Here is a 12,158-nt window from a genome sequence, read left to right on the forward strand (position 1 = left end):
GACGATGCGACTGAATTGGAGTAGAAGCCGAAAATTGATGATAGTGAAGTATTAGGTTGATAACGGAGTTAAGTATCACCATTTTCAGCAGTGACCATATTATTAGTATCACGAATGCAGGATCATGTGTCAAATTGGTGCGGTTGACTTGACGCTGATTGATGAGAGGCGTGGTGCATCCCGGAATTGATCTTGTCGATGTGGCTTGGAGATTGGTAGAAGCCCTGTATGTATGGCAAACTAATCTCCACTTTCAACAACGAGTACATTCTCGATATGGTTTCGTGGTGTAGTTGGTTATCACGTCAGTCTAACACACTGAAGGTCTCCGGTTCAAGTCCGGGCGAAATCAATTCTTTTGATTTTTTGTCGGCTTTTTGAGCGACTTAAAGCAACATTACAGGCAACGCACGCCTGCAATATTGAGAACCATAGAATTCGGGTATCTTCCAAACTTTTGTATTAGGTATTAATCTATCGTTGTTTTTAACTACCAGGCTACCATGCTGTTATCCGCCTTACCCCCTGACCAGGGTTCATTTTACGTCTCTGTCTGTACCCCGTTCCCGCCAGAACGTTTCAATCTCCGGTGTAGCATTCCTCTGTACATTTCCCGCCTCAAAAACAGTCGGCATGTCGTCCAGCATCTCTACCCAGTTGTTGATTGCCTTGTCCTTTTCTGGCAACCCCGCAAAATGTAGCAAAAAGTCTCCCCGTCTCGCATGGTAGTCGGCCAAGCCTTGCTCGTCGTTTCTCTCTAAGAAAACGCTTGCATTGCCGCTAGGGTAGGTGTTGAACCAATACTGCGGGACAAACTGCACCCCCCCTTTGAACTTAGGTTCTTTCATCAAAATCTCCATGGCGCTTTGCTCGGTGAATGGAAGGTTGGTATCGGGTCTGTAGTATCGGAATGCGACTATTGCGCTAAAGAGTTCAACGGCCCATTGACCCACGCGGAGGAGGAAAACGCCATTGTTCAGTCCGTTCCAGTCGTTTGTGACCAAAAGCCGTAAATCGTTATCCGCGAGCTCACCCGCGCTCCCGCTATCGGCGCCAGAGGGCCGACGAGGTAGAAAACTGGATGCAGGTCGGCATTGGTCAAGGATGACCGTATCGCGGTCGACCCAGAAGATCCATTCGGCGCGCTCCCCTGGCCTCTTGAGCATTTCGCCCACCAGGAGGGACAGGAGGAATGCAGGCTTGTTCCAGAGATCGTCGATGACCGGAGTACACATGACCTCGAGCCCTGTGCCGTGGACCTCGGCGTGGAGCATGTGTGTCTGTAGTGCCTTTTGATAATGCGCTTCCAGCTTGCCAAAGTGGGCCGTTGCGGTGATCACGCGGCTCTGGTTTTGATGATGGTTCGGACCTAGCTGGCATGAAGAGCGCAGAGATTCTAACTTTTCGTAGAAACGGGGAGAGGGCTCCGGCAGGCACTGGGTTGCCTTCTTAATCGAGGTGTGAGCCGGAACTGAGCGGTCGATATGTGCCGCTGTGTCTAGCTCAAGATAGAGGAACGACGTCCGGAGTAGAATAATGACGATGGCTAGGGCCACAAGAAGCTTGATAGCAAAGGGGTACAGCAAGAATGTAAAAGGCTTTGGACAATTCATGATGAATGAGACAGACAGGATTCAACCTTGCCTTCCATTACAGATGTATGCAATGCAAATGAGGCTCGAGGTCCTTCATATTTAAAAAAGGAATAATATTACAAAGACTCCCTTCACCGCGTATGTCCTCGGCCGCGCTATGTTGGTTCCCACAAGAGATCCATATCAGTCTTTTAGACTGCGTATCTGTTAATAACTCACTTTAGTTCGTACTCTGGGGATTTACGAGTTTTTTGACTAGCAGCGCCACTGTCAGCGTTCAGGGGTCACGATGCCCACATTACAAACACAGTCCCTCTACTATTAGTGCCGATATAGGGCTAGTTGGAATTTTAGAGAAAGATCCTTATGATCGGTTTGATGTAGCACTAGTACTATCCCGCGTTTGCTTCAGGCCTGCTGGTACCATACCCTTGTCGACTGACTTATTTCAAGCGCTGCTAGATGTCACGAGAATGTAAACTACGGCCGAGATAGGAAATGACGCGGTCCTGTGTGGGAAGCTGCCGAGTGGGATAAAGCTAACGATCGTTGTGATTGGAAGATTATTGGGCACGATTCGGGGTCCAGTTTTCGTGGCTCTGTAATGATGTTTGCAATACGAGTCACTTACAGGGTTAGGGCCAAGATGCGAATGTCCGACGAGCTCGGCTGGCAATCACCATCGGCAGTATCTAGTCTACAGAACGGATTGTAGGAAGCCCTATGTGTATTATTTAGACTGTAGTTTTGGGTAGGATAGCTGTGTTTGTAACGAGAACCTTGTGCAACTTCTACGCGTGATCTGTTCAACTCAGCTCCCACATTCTAGTCCCTTCATGCCATCATGAATCCCTTGACTTTATGTTTTATATCCTGTCTACTTTCAGTAACCCAGATCAGTGCTTACACCAAGTGAGAAAGCAATAGTCTATCTCTTGGATTCATCCTTGTAAGTCATCTCGTGAACCGGTTCACTTACATGAAAGGCAAAGAAATTTCCATGGCTTGGCCAGGTTGAGTCGATTGCCTGGACGCCCCGCATAATACGGTCCATGGATTCTGAAACCAACAGACCGACGAATTTCCAGGGGTTATACTTTCATGCCTTCCTCTTGGAGCCTGGCACAGCCCCGCCGGTGATAGCTACAGCCACGTGGGTTCTGGTCCGGGCCCGGGCCTTTTCTGCTAGGTTGACTAAGGTTTATTAACAGTCACTGGAGACAGCAGCATTTGGAGATCATTTTGATTACAGATCAAGACCAAACGGTTTTCTGGATCCGAATGACTCGCCAGGGAGATTTGTAGAAAGCAGCCTCCTCAAGTCGAAACCAGGCGACCAGAGAATGGGTTCCAACCCATCGCGCTGAATGGCAGGGTACTCACCGCCGCCAGTATCAAAAATCCCGTTCTCGTGTACTGGCAAAGCAAAAGTTGCTGTAGTGAAATAAAACCTTCAAACTTACACACATGCTGATTGAAACAAGGTACTGTGTTGAACAATGCTGAGCAAAATAAACCATGGTAATAAATTCACTGCCTTTAGTAATAAGATACCAGCAATGCCGTCAAGGCGAACATGATCAGCCAAGGTTCCAAATCAAACAATCAGCGATAGGATTGGATTTAATGCGACTGGCTCAATGGTTAGATCCAGGTTAGTTTTTGGTTCGGATATCGTTTCCGGATTTTCTCAATTTCGGGCTCCCACTCCGACTCCATATGCTTCTGACTAGAGCATAACCCACGCTAACTTAGTAATCATTTAAACATCCTCCATAAAGCAGGGGTATGCGTCCTTCTTTTTACGGAGACTACGGATATGATAGCACTTCTCGCACTTTTTTATTTACCGGTGCTACGAGCAAAGTAGTCCTTCTACGGAGTACTGCGCACGGAACTTTTCGCCCTCCGGCGCATAGTGCCCTTGTCTCCCAGAAGTTGAAGAGTTACAAGGATGATGTCGGCCCTTTTAAGCCCTTAGTGGTATTGAACAGGACAAGGTAATTACTGAAAGCTGTCTGAATTAGCGATTCACACGCCAAATCCAGTTACTCGATGAATCTGTCATGCCGTATTTCATCCTGGGGTAATAAAAACCTTGGCCACCTACGTTACCACGGCCTCACATGGTACGGGTTCGAGTTGCTCGATTAAAATGCAGGGTGCTGAGCGAGGAGACGTGTTATAAATGGCCCTGAGGCTTGGAATGTGGGATCATAATATTGACAGAATGAAAAATGTCGTGAATGAGTGGAGGCAGGCCCCGAAGCTATTCACCCTTAACTGAATAGTAACTGTTGGATTACGTGACCAGAATACAGGCGGGCGGTCAGCAGCCAGGCTGCCGGCCGCCGGCCGCCGGCCGCGGCAGCGGCCGCAGCAGCGGAGCCCGGAGATTACGTCTCCGGGCTGCCAACAGATATATCTACACTTCCGCTGCTGCCGCTGCCAACCTTCTACTTTCCCTTCTACATACCGATTTACAGCTTCCGAATATACCATAGATATTCGGCGAGCTCCAGCCCATACGGGCAGTCCTGTTGTATACAACAGATACCCTGTGATTCCAACAGTAACACTCATTAGCGGTGGCATAACTTCATAGGCAGGGTGCTCAGGTTTCCCAATTCTTTGACTAATTATCTTGTGTCTCTTTCTTATTAGATTCACATACGTAATGGGCATCTCCTAGTAGTTGGAATCGCTGTGTACTTCCAAACATTGGTGCGCGAGGGTAGTACGAAATTGACAGCAACTGGTGGCCGTCAGGATCCAACAAGATATCTTCACTGATAGGATGCCGATTCAACCCAGTGTCTAAGGTCTCCAATATTGAGAACGCAATCTAGCCTCAAAGATTTACGGGTACAGAAAAGCGCTTTTCTCGTATTATGATATAGCCGATCAAGAATTTACATTTACGCAAGCTGTTATATACATTTTATAGCATAATTTGGGCTGGTGGACTTCTCTTAAGACTATGACATCGAGCGCAGCTGCTTGGTTTAGCATTACTATTTTGATACATTAAACTGAAAATTTTAGTCCAAAGTCTGTCCCCCAGCCAGAGAGGCCGCGAATGCATGTCGAGTGTTCAGCTCGCACACCCATTTCCGAGGTCCTCCGAGTCCGGGGTCGCTCCTTCCGAAGTACGCTACCGCATCGTGTCCTGCATCCACCGCCGCTGAATTTTGGGAAATTCAGTTGGTCCAATGCGCTCCCTGTATTTCTTTTCTGCTGCTTCTCTTGCTTTATTCCCCTGGCCCTTTGCTTCCAGACCATTGTGGACCCAACATATCCCATTCACCTCCGCTCGATTATCTTTCTCTTGATAACTACAGTGCCTCATCCGGTCTGCTTTTGGTCTCCCGGCATAATTCACTTCATTACCATCTCAACATTCCTAGCGGTATAATTATGGCGACCAAGATGAAAGTTCTGGCAGCGCCATACTCGCCCTTAACCCACCCGCCCATCGATATGGACAAGCTCGAGGTCGGATCCCTCTATATTATGATCTCCGTACCGCTTCCCATCTACCTTGGGCGCAAGAAGCACACATACGCCACTGCCGTCCCCGAGGACTCCGATTTTCCCTTCTGCACATACGAAGCCATGGTCTCCGAAGGGCTCTCCGCAGAGGAATTCCACTGGGACCTCTACTGGCACATATCCGACTCTGCTCCCACCTCTCCCGATGGCGACGGAGGCTGCGGTGTCATCTACCGCCTTCGCCAGCTCAGGATCTTCCCACCGACTCATGCCTACGACCGCGTAGACGTCATCCGTGTCCGATCGCACGCCCAGCTCGTGGGTCTCGTCCGCGTCCTGAAGGTCCCCACAGCCGTCATCCCTCACCTGACGCGCTACCTCGACTGGATGACCAAGGAATTTGCGCGTGTCGCGCAGCGCAGCTACGTGTGGGCAAGCATGGCGTACTACCGAACGCGTTGTCACCTTCTCAAGGGGAACGGTGTGCGAGACCACACCTTCAACCAGTTCGACATATCGCGCTTCACGGCGGAGATGCTGTCGTTTGCCTACAAGGAGGTCCCCAGCGCGCTGGAGCTGGATGGAGCAGCGGCTCCAAGGCCTGTCGTCATGTCTTAGTTGGGCATTACGCTGAGTTTTCTCGAGGACGACGACGTTGCCGCAACAAGACGCAGGAGGGACGAGCTTCTTAGAAAGCAGCGAGAGGAAGTTGGTCCTGTTACGGCGTGCTGGTACCAGTGATGGCTTGGTTTCTTCCGGGACGTCATTACTCTGGATCTGCTGGACACTGCATGATTGAAGAGAGTTTGTGAAATGTTGGAGATCATATCGGTGAGTCCTTTCATCTTTCTGTCTCGAGGCTACGCTTTTGAATTGCCAAAGGAGCTAACTTTATGCCGTCAACAGGCGGGCGTCGAGTGGAGAAGAAACTACGAGAAGCGTATACTTGGTCTTGAAAGCTACAAAACCTACGAGTGATGGGTAAAGAAGATATGATCAGAACGGGCGTGCGACAGAAGGCCAGGTTCACTATCCAAGCAAGAGGGTCGTCTACAGTGGATGAAGTCGCTACATGTATCACCATCGCAGATGCAGCATGCCGGGGTTTTGGCTCGCTATCGACATTAGGAGATCAAGCAATGTGTTGGGTAGCGGGTACCAGGAAAACCTGGCTTTTTCTGGCCGCTGGATGCCTTTGGTTCAGTGAATAGAGTCAAACAGTATAGGATTTAGCGTTTGATAGGTTCATGAGCGGACCATGTTTGTGCCAGTGTGGTACCACAGACAAACAGAATGGGAACAGTTATCACAAAACTACGTATCAGATGCTGTGCTTGGACTTCGGCAGCCAGTTTTACACGTGGGAGATCTAGAGACGCCAAATAGGAAGTGGACCTGGCGGCTCCCCAGCCCTCAAGCCGAGTAGATCAGATCAGGCGGGCCGAACCGCAACGCAACGGGTACCTGGCGAAGAGCGGAGGCTTGTCGAAGAAGTGTCAAGATGCCGCGCGTTTTCTTTCTGGTAGACCCCAGGTGGTCGGTCTATAGCGTAAAGTCAGGGTCCAGTATGCATCGGATGGCAGCAAATGCAGCGTGCCGCATGGTGGTCTTGCTGCGCAGGAATGAGCAAGTTTCACCCCTCACCCAGTCCCCCCTCTACCATTGCCATTCCAACCGCCAAGCCGGCCCCCCCCAAAAGGTGCTCCCTCGAGAACGTAAAAGCCGCAACACCCCCCGGCTCCAAACGAGCACATTTGAGGCATTCATCCGCCTGTTCGTCATCGTCAAATAGGGAAACGAATGCTGCTGACATGGCAGCGCCCGACGCCATGTCGTTCGCGGTTGCGCTGCCCGAACCGCCGAAACCCTCCTCCCTCGTCGCACCGCATCGATCGCTGAGCCGACAATGTCCCAGAGACGAGAACTATCGCTGAGCCGTGCGAACATCATCGCTGCTTTCCTCTGCCTCGAGGCCGTTGTAGTCGTCGCGGCCCTCATCTTGTTCGGCGTGGGATACCCGGACCGCTTCCGCTCGCGGCTTTGGAGGAACGGCGGCGAGGAGGGATGGTGCTCGAACCCCAGGCTGAGAATATACTTTTACGCGAACTATGAGGAGCCGCCAGAGATTCCCTTGATCTGGAGCCAAAGGTGTGTACTAATTTCTTCTTTTCTTGTATTTTTAAGATCCTCCCTTTTCCTACTTGTTTTACGGTTTCCTACGTCTTCCTCGTCGCCGCCTGGACGTTGCCTTTGCTGACAGTGCCCTTCCCCGCTTCAATCAGACTCACAACGTCAAGCATGGCGATTGCGGTCCTCGGAGCCAGCGTCTTCTTTGCACGCCTCACGATGGCCGCCCTGCAGTACGAGGCGCGGTGGACCAACGCCGCGTACGACGCCTTCCTCGCGGTCCTCTGGGCGTGCAGCGCGGCGGCGCAGAACGGGCCCGACTTCACCGACCCCCAGCACCTCAGCATGCGGCCGTGGTATCTCGAGCGGAGCTGCGACGAGGCCTGGGCGCAGAACCGGGGCTGGTGCCGGATTGCAAAGTGGGAGTATGGATGGGCAATACTTGCTGCGTATGCTCCCCGCCCGCTCTGTCCCCTTTCGACGTGGAACAAGATATAACTGACGAATACCAGATCATTCTACGCTGCCAGAATGATTGGCGCCTTGGGCTGGTCAGCGTACGAGAAGGGAAACAAGGACGGGAGAGCCTCCGGGCCCAAGATGCGATATCTTTTGGACGACTGGGCTTGTGATGGACAGGGGATTTGGATTGCGTCATCGTACAAGGACGATGCTGAAGAATTGGGCTGGGCGTGATTGGGGCCGATCTAGCTAATGGATGATAGATCTACGATATCACTGGATCAAAGGCGACAGCAACTCCGCTCACAATCACTCTTAGGGAACGATGTATCAATATCAAATTTGGTTTGCAATGACCACTAATGCATAGGAGTGCTGAAGAGCAGCGACATCAATTGCTAGCAGAAAGTCCACCCGCATTTCCGTGCAACCACCATTCATGCACCATGAACCCGGTCCTCTGCTTGCCCAAGGACCCATCGACGGAGCATGGCGATCAGGGTTGACATTGTTTATTTATGCTAAGAGAAGCTTATTAGCACATCATTCTGCCACGGATGATGCGATCGGCCGGGATAAGACTCACGGGGCAGCCATCGCAGGAGCAGGACTCGCCGCAGCCGCAGGCACCGGACGTAGCGCATCCACAGCCATTCATGGTGACGGTTTGGTAGGGATTTGTAGTCTTGTAGTACGACTTGGGATGATTTGCGGTGAATTGATGTTCACTGGAGTTTGTTTGCTTGCGTGATGAAGTTGTTGATGGAGAGGAAAAGTTCTCGGGAGCAGTCGCGAGCTTTGCTGGTTTAAGTACTGCGACTGATTAGCTAACGAGGGGCCCCGGATATCGAGCTCTGTTTCCTTGACTGATGGAGAGAAACCGGATATCTTAGGTAATGCGGGTTTTTCCTTGTGTGTTACTTCCTTGGAGAGTTCCTGCCAAACGAGCCAGGCACCCAGGATGGTCAGAGAGATGTTACCCAGAGCTACCTACCGTAGGTAGTCTCTCTTGCCTGGCCTGCCTGTCCGCCCGCTCGGCTGCGTCAGGAAACGCACCATGGTTGCGGCTACAGCTCGGGAGGAAGTGGCGAATGATGTGCAGGCAGGAGGGACGCTAAGCGCCCTCAGTCGGGGATTATCACAAGGCAAGAACCACCCAAGACTTCGACCTTCCTTTGACATGGAAACATGAAGAAGCCACTACGAGTCGGGGCGAGTGGATCGTTCCCGATCAAGTGCAGTGCACCAAACCAGCATGCGCCCCACCTTACCACCGACATCACAATCGCCCGCCGGCCCGGCCTCTCTCAGACCGGGGTGGGCCTTGTCCTGCTGGCTGCCGCTTTGGGACGGACTCGGCCCCTCGGCCAATTACACGTCGGGACAAAATCAGAGCGAACTGCGGGGGAGCAGAATCGGGGATCAGCAGCCTGCCATACACTAGGAATTATCTTCGAGGGCCGTCGCCCGCGTCGATGGCCAGCCGAAAAATCAGGGTCTTTCCTTGTCTTCCACCAACCTTGCTGCCGCTGCGAGACCAACCATATGTTGGCGAGCAAACTGGTGTTGGTTTCTTCTAAGGGACATGTTTCACTGGGCGGAGAGCTCCCAGGTCTTTCCGTCTACACACATTGTGCACGTAGGGTTCCCCGTCACTCTGGGCCCGCGGGAAAACCACAAGAACGACACAAGACATGCCGCTTGGGAGAAAGGCGGCAGAGAGAGACACGGAGCGGGGTTTGGATAAAGTGGCTTGCTAGCTGTCTCGGCTCATGTCCTCACACCCACTCACCCCACTCCCCCTCGTCCCCCCCACACATCTTTCTTTGACCACCCTCGTCTACACTACGTCTTGGGCGTGGAATTCGACGACAACGGCGACGACAGGGCATCGTTCCCGGCGTTGTGCATCATGCATGTGCGTCATTGGACGTGTGGCGCGCGGATCCCGATCCTTGACGCCGCCGAATTCCCACGCCTCATATGCCTTTGGTTGGTGCTGCTCGCTGCTGGTGCTTCTGTATCGGAGAATAGGAATGGTTCCACGTACGACCGATCGCCTCCCTCAGTTCACACGTGCATTCGTTCTCACCCAGCCGGCTTATCAAGATCCGACAACTTGGCATTGGTCAGATGGGTACGCCTTGCTGGTTACGAGATACCCAAACACATTGCTACCCACTTGACCGCGAATACCATGCTGCCAAGTAGCTAGATATCCTCAAGCAACCCTTCATTGTAGTCCTATGGCATACCGGTACGTTCCATGGCGTCCTCAAAATAGAACCCGCCCAATCACAGTGGTGCAGAACATCCAGTCAGTTTGTTTAGTCAGTACATGATCGTGCCTATTTTTCCTGCAACTCGTGCCACTTCAATGACCCCGGCGGACGAATATCAACCTTGCCTGCCGTGCAAGAATCCGAGGTTGGATAAACGAGATGAAAGCTACTTGGTCCGCCAATTAAACGCGTACGCTAAATCGTAGCTGCATTCGACGTCCCGAAAAGCCCAAACTCTGTTCAACCGCAGACTGCACGGCCATAACGGGACGAGGATTTGTTTCGCTGCACTTGGGCGCCAAATGTACTTTGAGCTTTGCGCATGGAGCTTTATTTCTCTTTCGTAGACTTTAAGAGAAAATCTCGACATTGAACCTAGGACGTATCTCGCTCTAGCCCAGCCCGAACTTGGCCCCGGGGTGGAGCCGAGCTAGGTGGTACGATCTGGACATGATTCAATAGCCTCCGTCTCCAAGCATTGCCTGATTATTCCAACTCCTTCATCGACCGATGTGTTACGGGAAGCCATTCCCTCCATCTAAGGGCATCCGCCGAGAATCTTTGTGGGGTCGTACTGGCAACCCTGGCGCACCTCGAGATCGGCTCCCTTGCCGCGAGCTTGCTGGTTCGTCGGGGCGGCGAAGGCCATCGTGGCTGACACGTAATGTTACGTTAGCAAATTTCATGTGAGTAGAGTATTTGCTTATACCAGTTTTGACTTACCGAAAAGCGCAAGGACTTGGATGAACTTCATTTTGGGAACACAGCGAGCGAGGGCGTTGTTTTCTTATATGTCTTCGGTTCTTGTTCTTCTTATTCTGTCGAGAGGCTACCGGTTCATGTTGCCCATCTGAAGTAGACAGACTCCTTTATAGATACAGAATCATGTTAGATGGTGATCTCTTTTGCAATCCGACACCGGCCCGCCGCACAACCCTTCCGCGCGGAGGTGAAGCCAGGCGTCGTGTGGGCTCTCAGGGCGAATACCCCTGTACAGAAAAGATGAGCGCAAAACAAGCAAGAGTAACCACCCGCAATACCACCTTACTCCCCACGGTTCCATTTTCGATGTATTGGAAAGGTGATCTCTGGGTCTACCAAGACTCTAAGCGAAGACTCGACGTAATCTTATCAATCTACATCTTGGTCTACCATCACCGCTTCTGCCTCCGATGGACACACCGTCTCGTTTACATGACTCTGTGGTGTAAGCTCCGTTCTTTTCTGTCTCAACCCTATTCATCAGTGGTTTGACTTCTCTTTTCTGGTACCCAGGACAGACGAAAGGGGCTGTTGATTGGTGGACTAAGTCGGGGTTATTACGAGAAACCGGTCCTTGCCATAGTGCAGGCCCATGAATTATAATGCCGCATTTACATGACCCTTAGCGTTTAATTAGAAGACCCTCTAGCGGTAGAACCACTCATTTTCATGGTATCTTTGTTATTGATCCAGGATCAATTCTCAGTTTCTGGTCTTGTTTTCTTCTTTATTCAACGATATGGTCCTGCGAAATAACCACCTCACAATGCTGGTAGGAAGAGCGGCTAGCAGGTGGCTCTATAGGGTTTGATCGTTATGGTAAAGTGGCGTTTTTGTGAGCTCGGCTATTGGGTTCGACTGTTATCATCATAGGGCTGTCGTTGATATATCTAATAACTCAAGGACCTAAAGCCATAAGGTAAGGAAACGAATGAAGATTGCTAGCTAGATCATGTGTTCTTCGACCTTGATTAACCACTCTTTCTGTAGCTGAATCTCGTCTGCCCGGCAGCTTCTTGAGCCACGAGAATTGGGGCCAAAGTCGAGGTGGGAAATGAGGACAGGCAATTCAAATGGGAGAAAAGGTACTATCTGTAAGTGTGAAGAATTCTGGGCTCCAAAAGCCGAAGCAAGCTGTTGTTTCAAAGTAGTGCTGAGTGGGAGAGGCATCTTAGGGTGTCCATTCGGGCTGCTGGGAGAAACCGGTTCAATAGCAGCCGTAAGACAATTTAACGAACGTGACCGTAAGAGCCCTTGGATCCACGCTGTCAAGCTGAATAGCGGCGAAGCTTTGGGGTTCTCAACGACGCACTTAGATTCTTCTTCATCTCGTGAAACAAGTCAAACCTCTAACCAGGCCGGGAAAGGAGCCCATATGCTTTAATGACATTTATGTTTATGATGAGAATTAGCTCAAACAATGATCCGATGAAACAAA

At 51.2% G+C, this 12,158-nt stretch overlaps 3 protein-coding genes across 3 annotated transcripts; 2 read left to right on the forward strand and 1 right to left on the reverse strand.

Annotated features, from left to right (window-relative positions):
* Nucleotides 1–536: 536 nt before the first annotated feature.
* Nucleotides 537–1,613, reverse strand: EsH8_VI_000382 (galactosyl transferase GMA12/MNN10 family-domain-containing protein; the record flags this gene model as incomplete). Its single annotated transcript, XM_083271635.1, has 1 exon — nt 537–1,613. The coding sequence occupies one exon, from the start codon at nt 1,611–1,613 to the stop codon at nt 537–539; it is 1,077 nt and encodes a 358-aa protein (XP_083126809.1).
* A 3,399-nt stretch (nt 1,614–5,012) lies between these two features.
* On the forward strand, nt 5,013–5,705 carry EsH8_VI_000383 (uncharacterized protein; the record flags this gene model as incomplete). The annotated part of the gene is made up of 1 exon (XM_083271636.1): nt 5,013–5,705. One exon carries the CDS (start codon nt 5,013–5,015, stop codon nt 5,703–5,705), a length of 693 nt encoding a protein of 230 aa, XP_083126810.1.
* A 1,288-nt stretch (nt 5,706–6,993) lies between these two features.
* EsH8_VI_000384 (uncharacterized protein) lies at nt 6,994–7,910 on the forward strand (the record flags this gene model as incomplete). The annotated part of the gene is made up of 3 exons (XM_083271637.1): nt 6,994–7,235; nt 7,370–7,663; nt 7,727–7,910. 3 exons carry the CDS (start codon nt 6,994–6,996, stop codon nt 7,908–7,910), a joined length of 720 nt encoding a protein of 239 aa, XP_083126811.1.
* Between the last annotated feature and the right edge of the window lie 4,248 nt (nt 7,911–12,158).

The sequence above is a fragment of the Colletotrichum jinshuiense genome, chromosome 6 (genome assembly GCF_051148585.1).
Source record: "Colletotrichum jinshuiense chromosome 6, complete sequence".
Taxonomy (NCBI): Eukaryota; Fungi; Ascomycota; class Sordariomycetes; order Glomerellales; family Glomerellaceae; genus Colletotrichum; species Colletotrichum jinshuiense.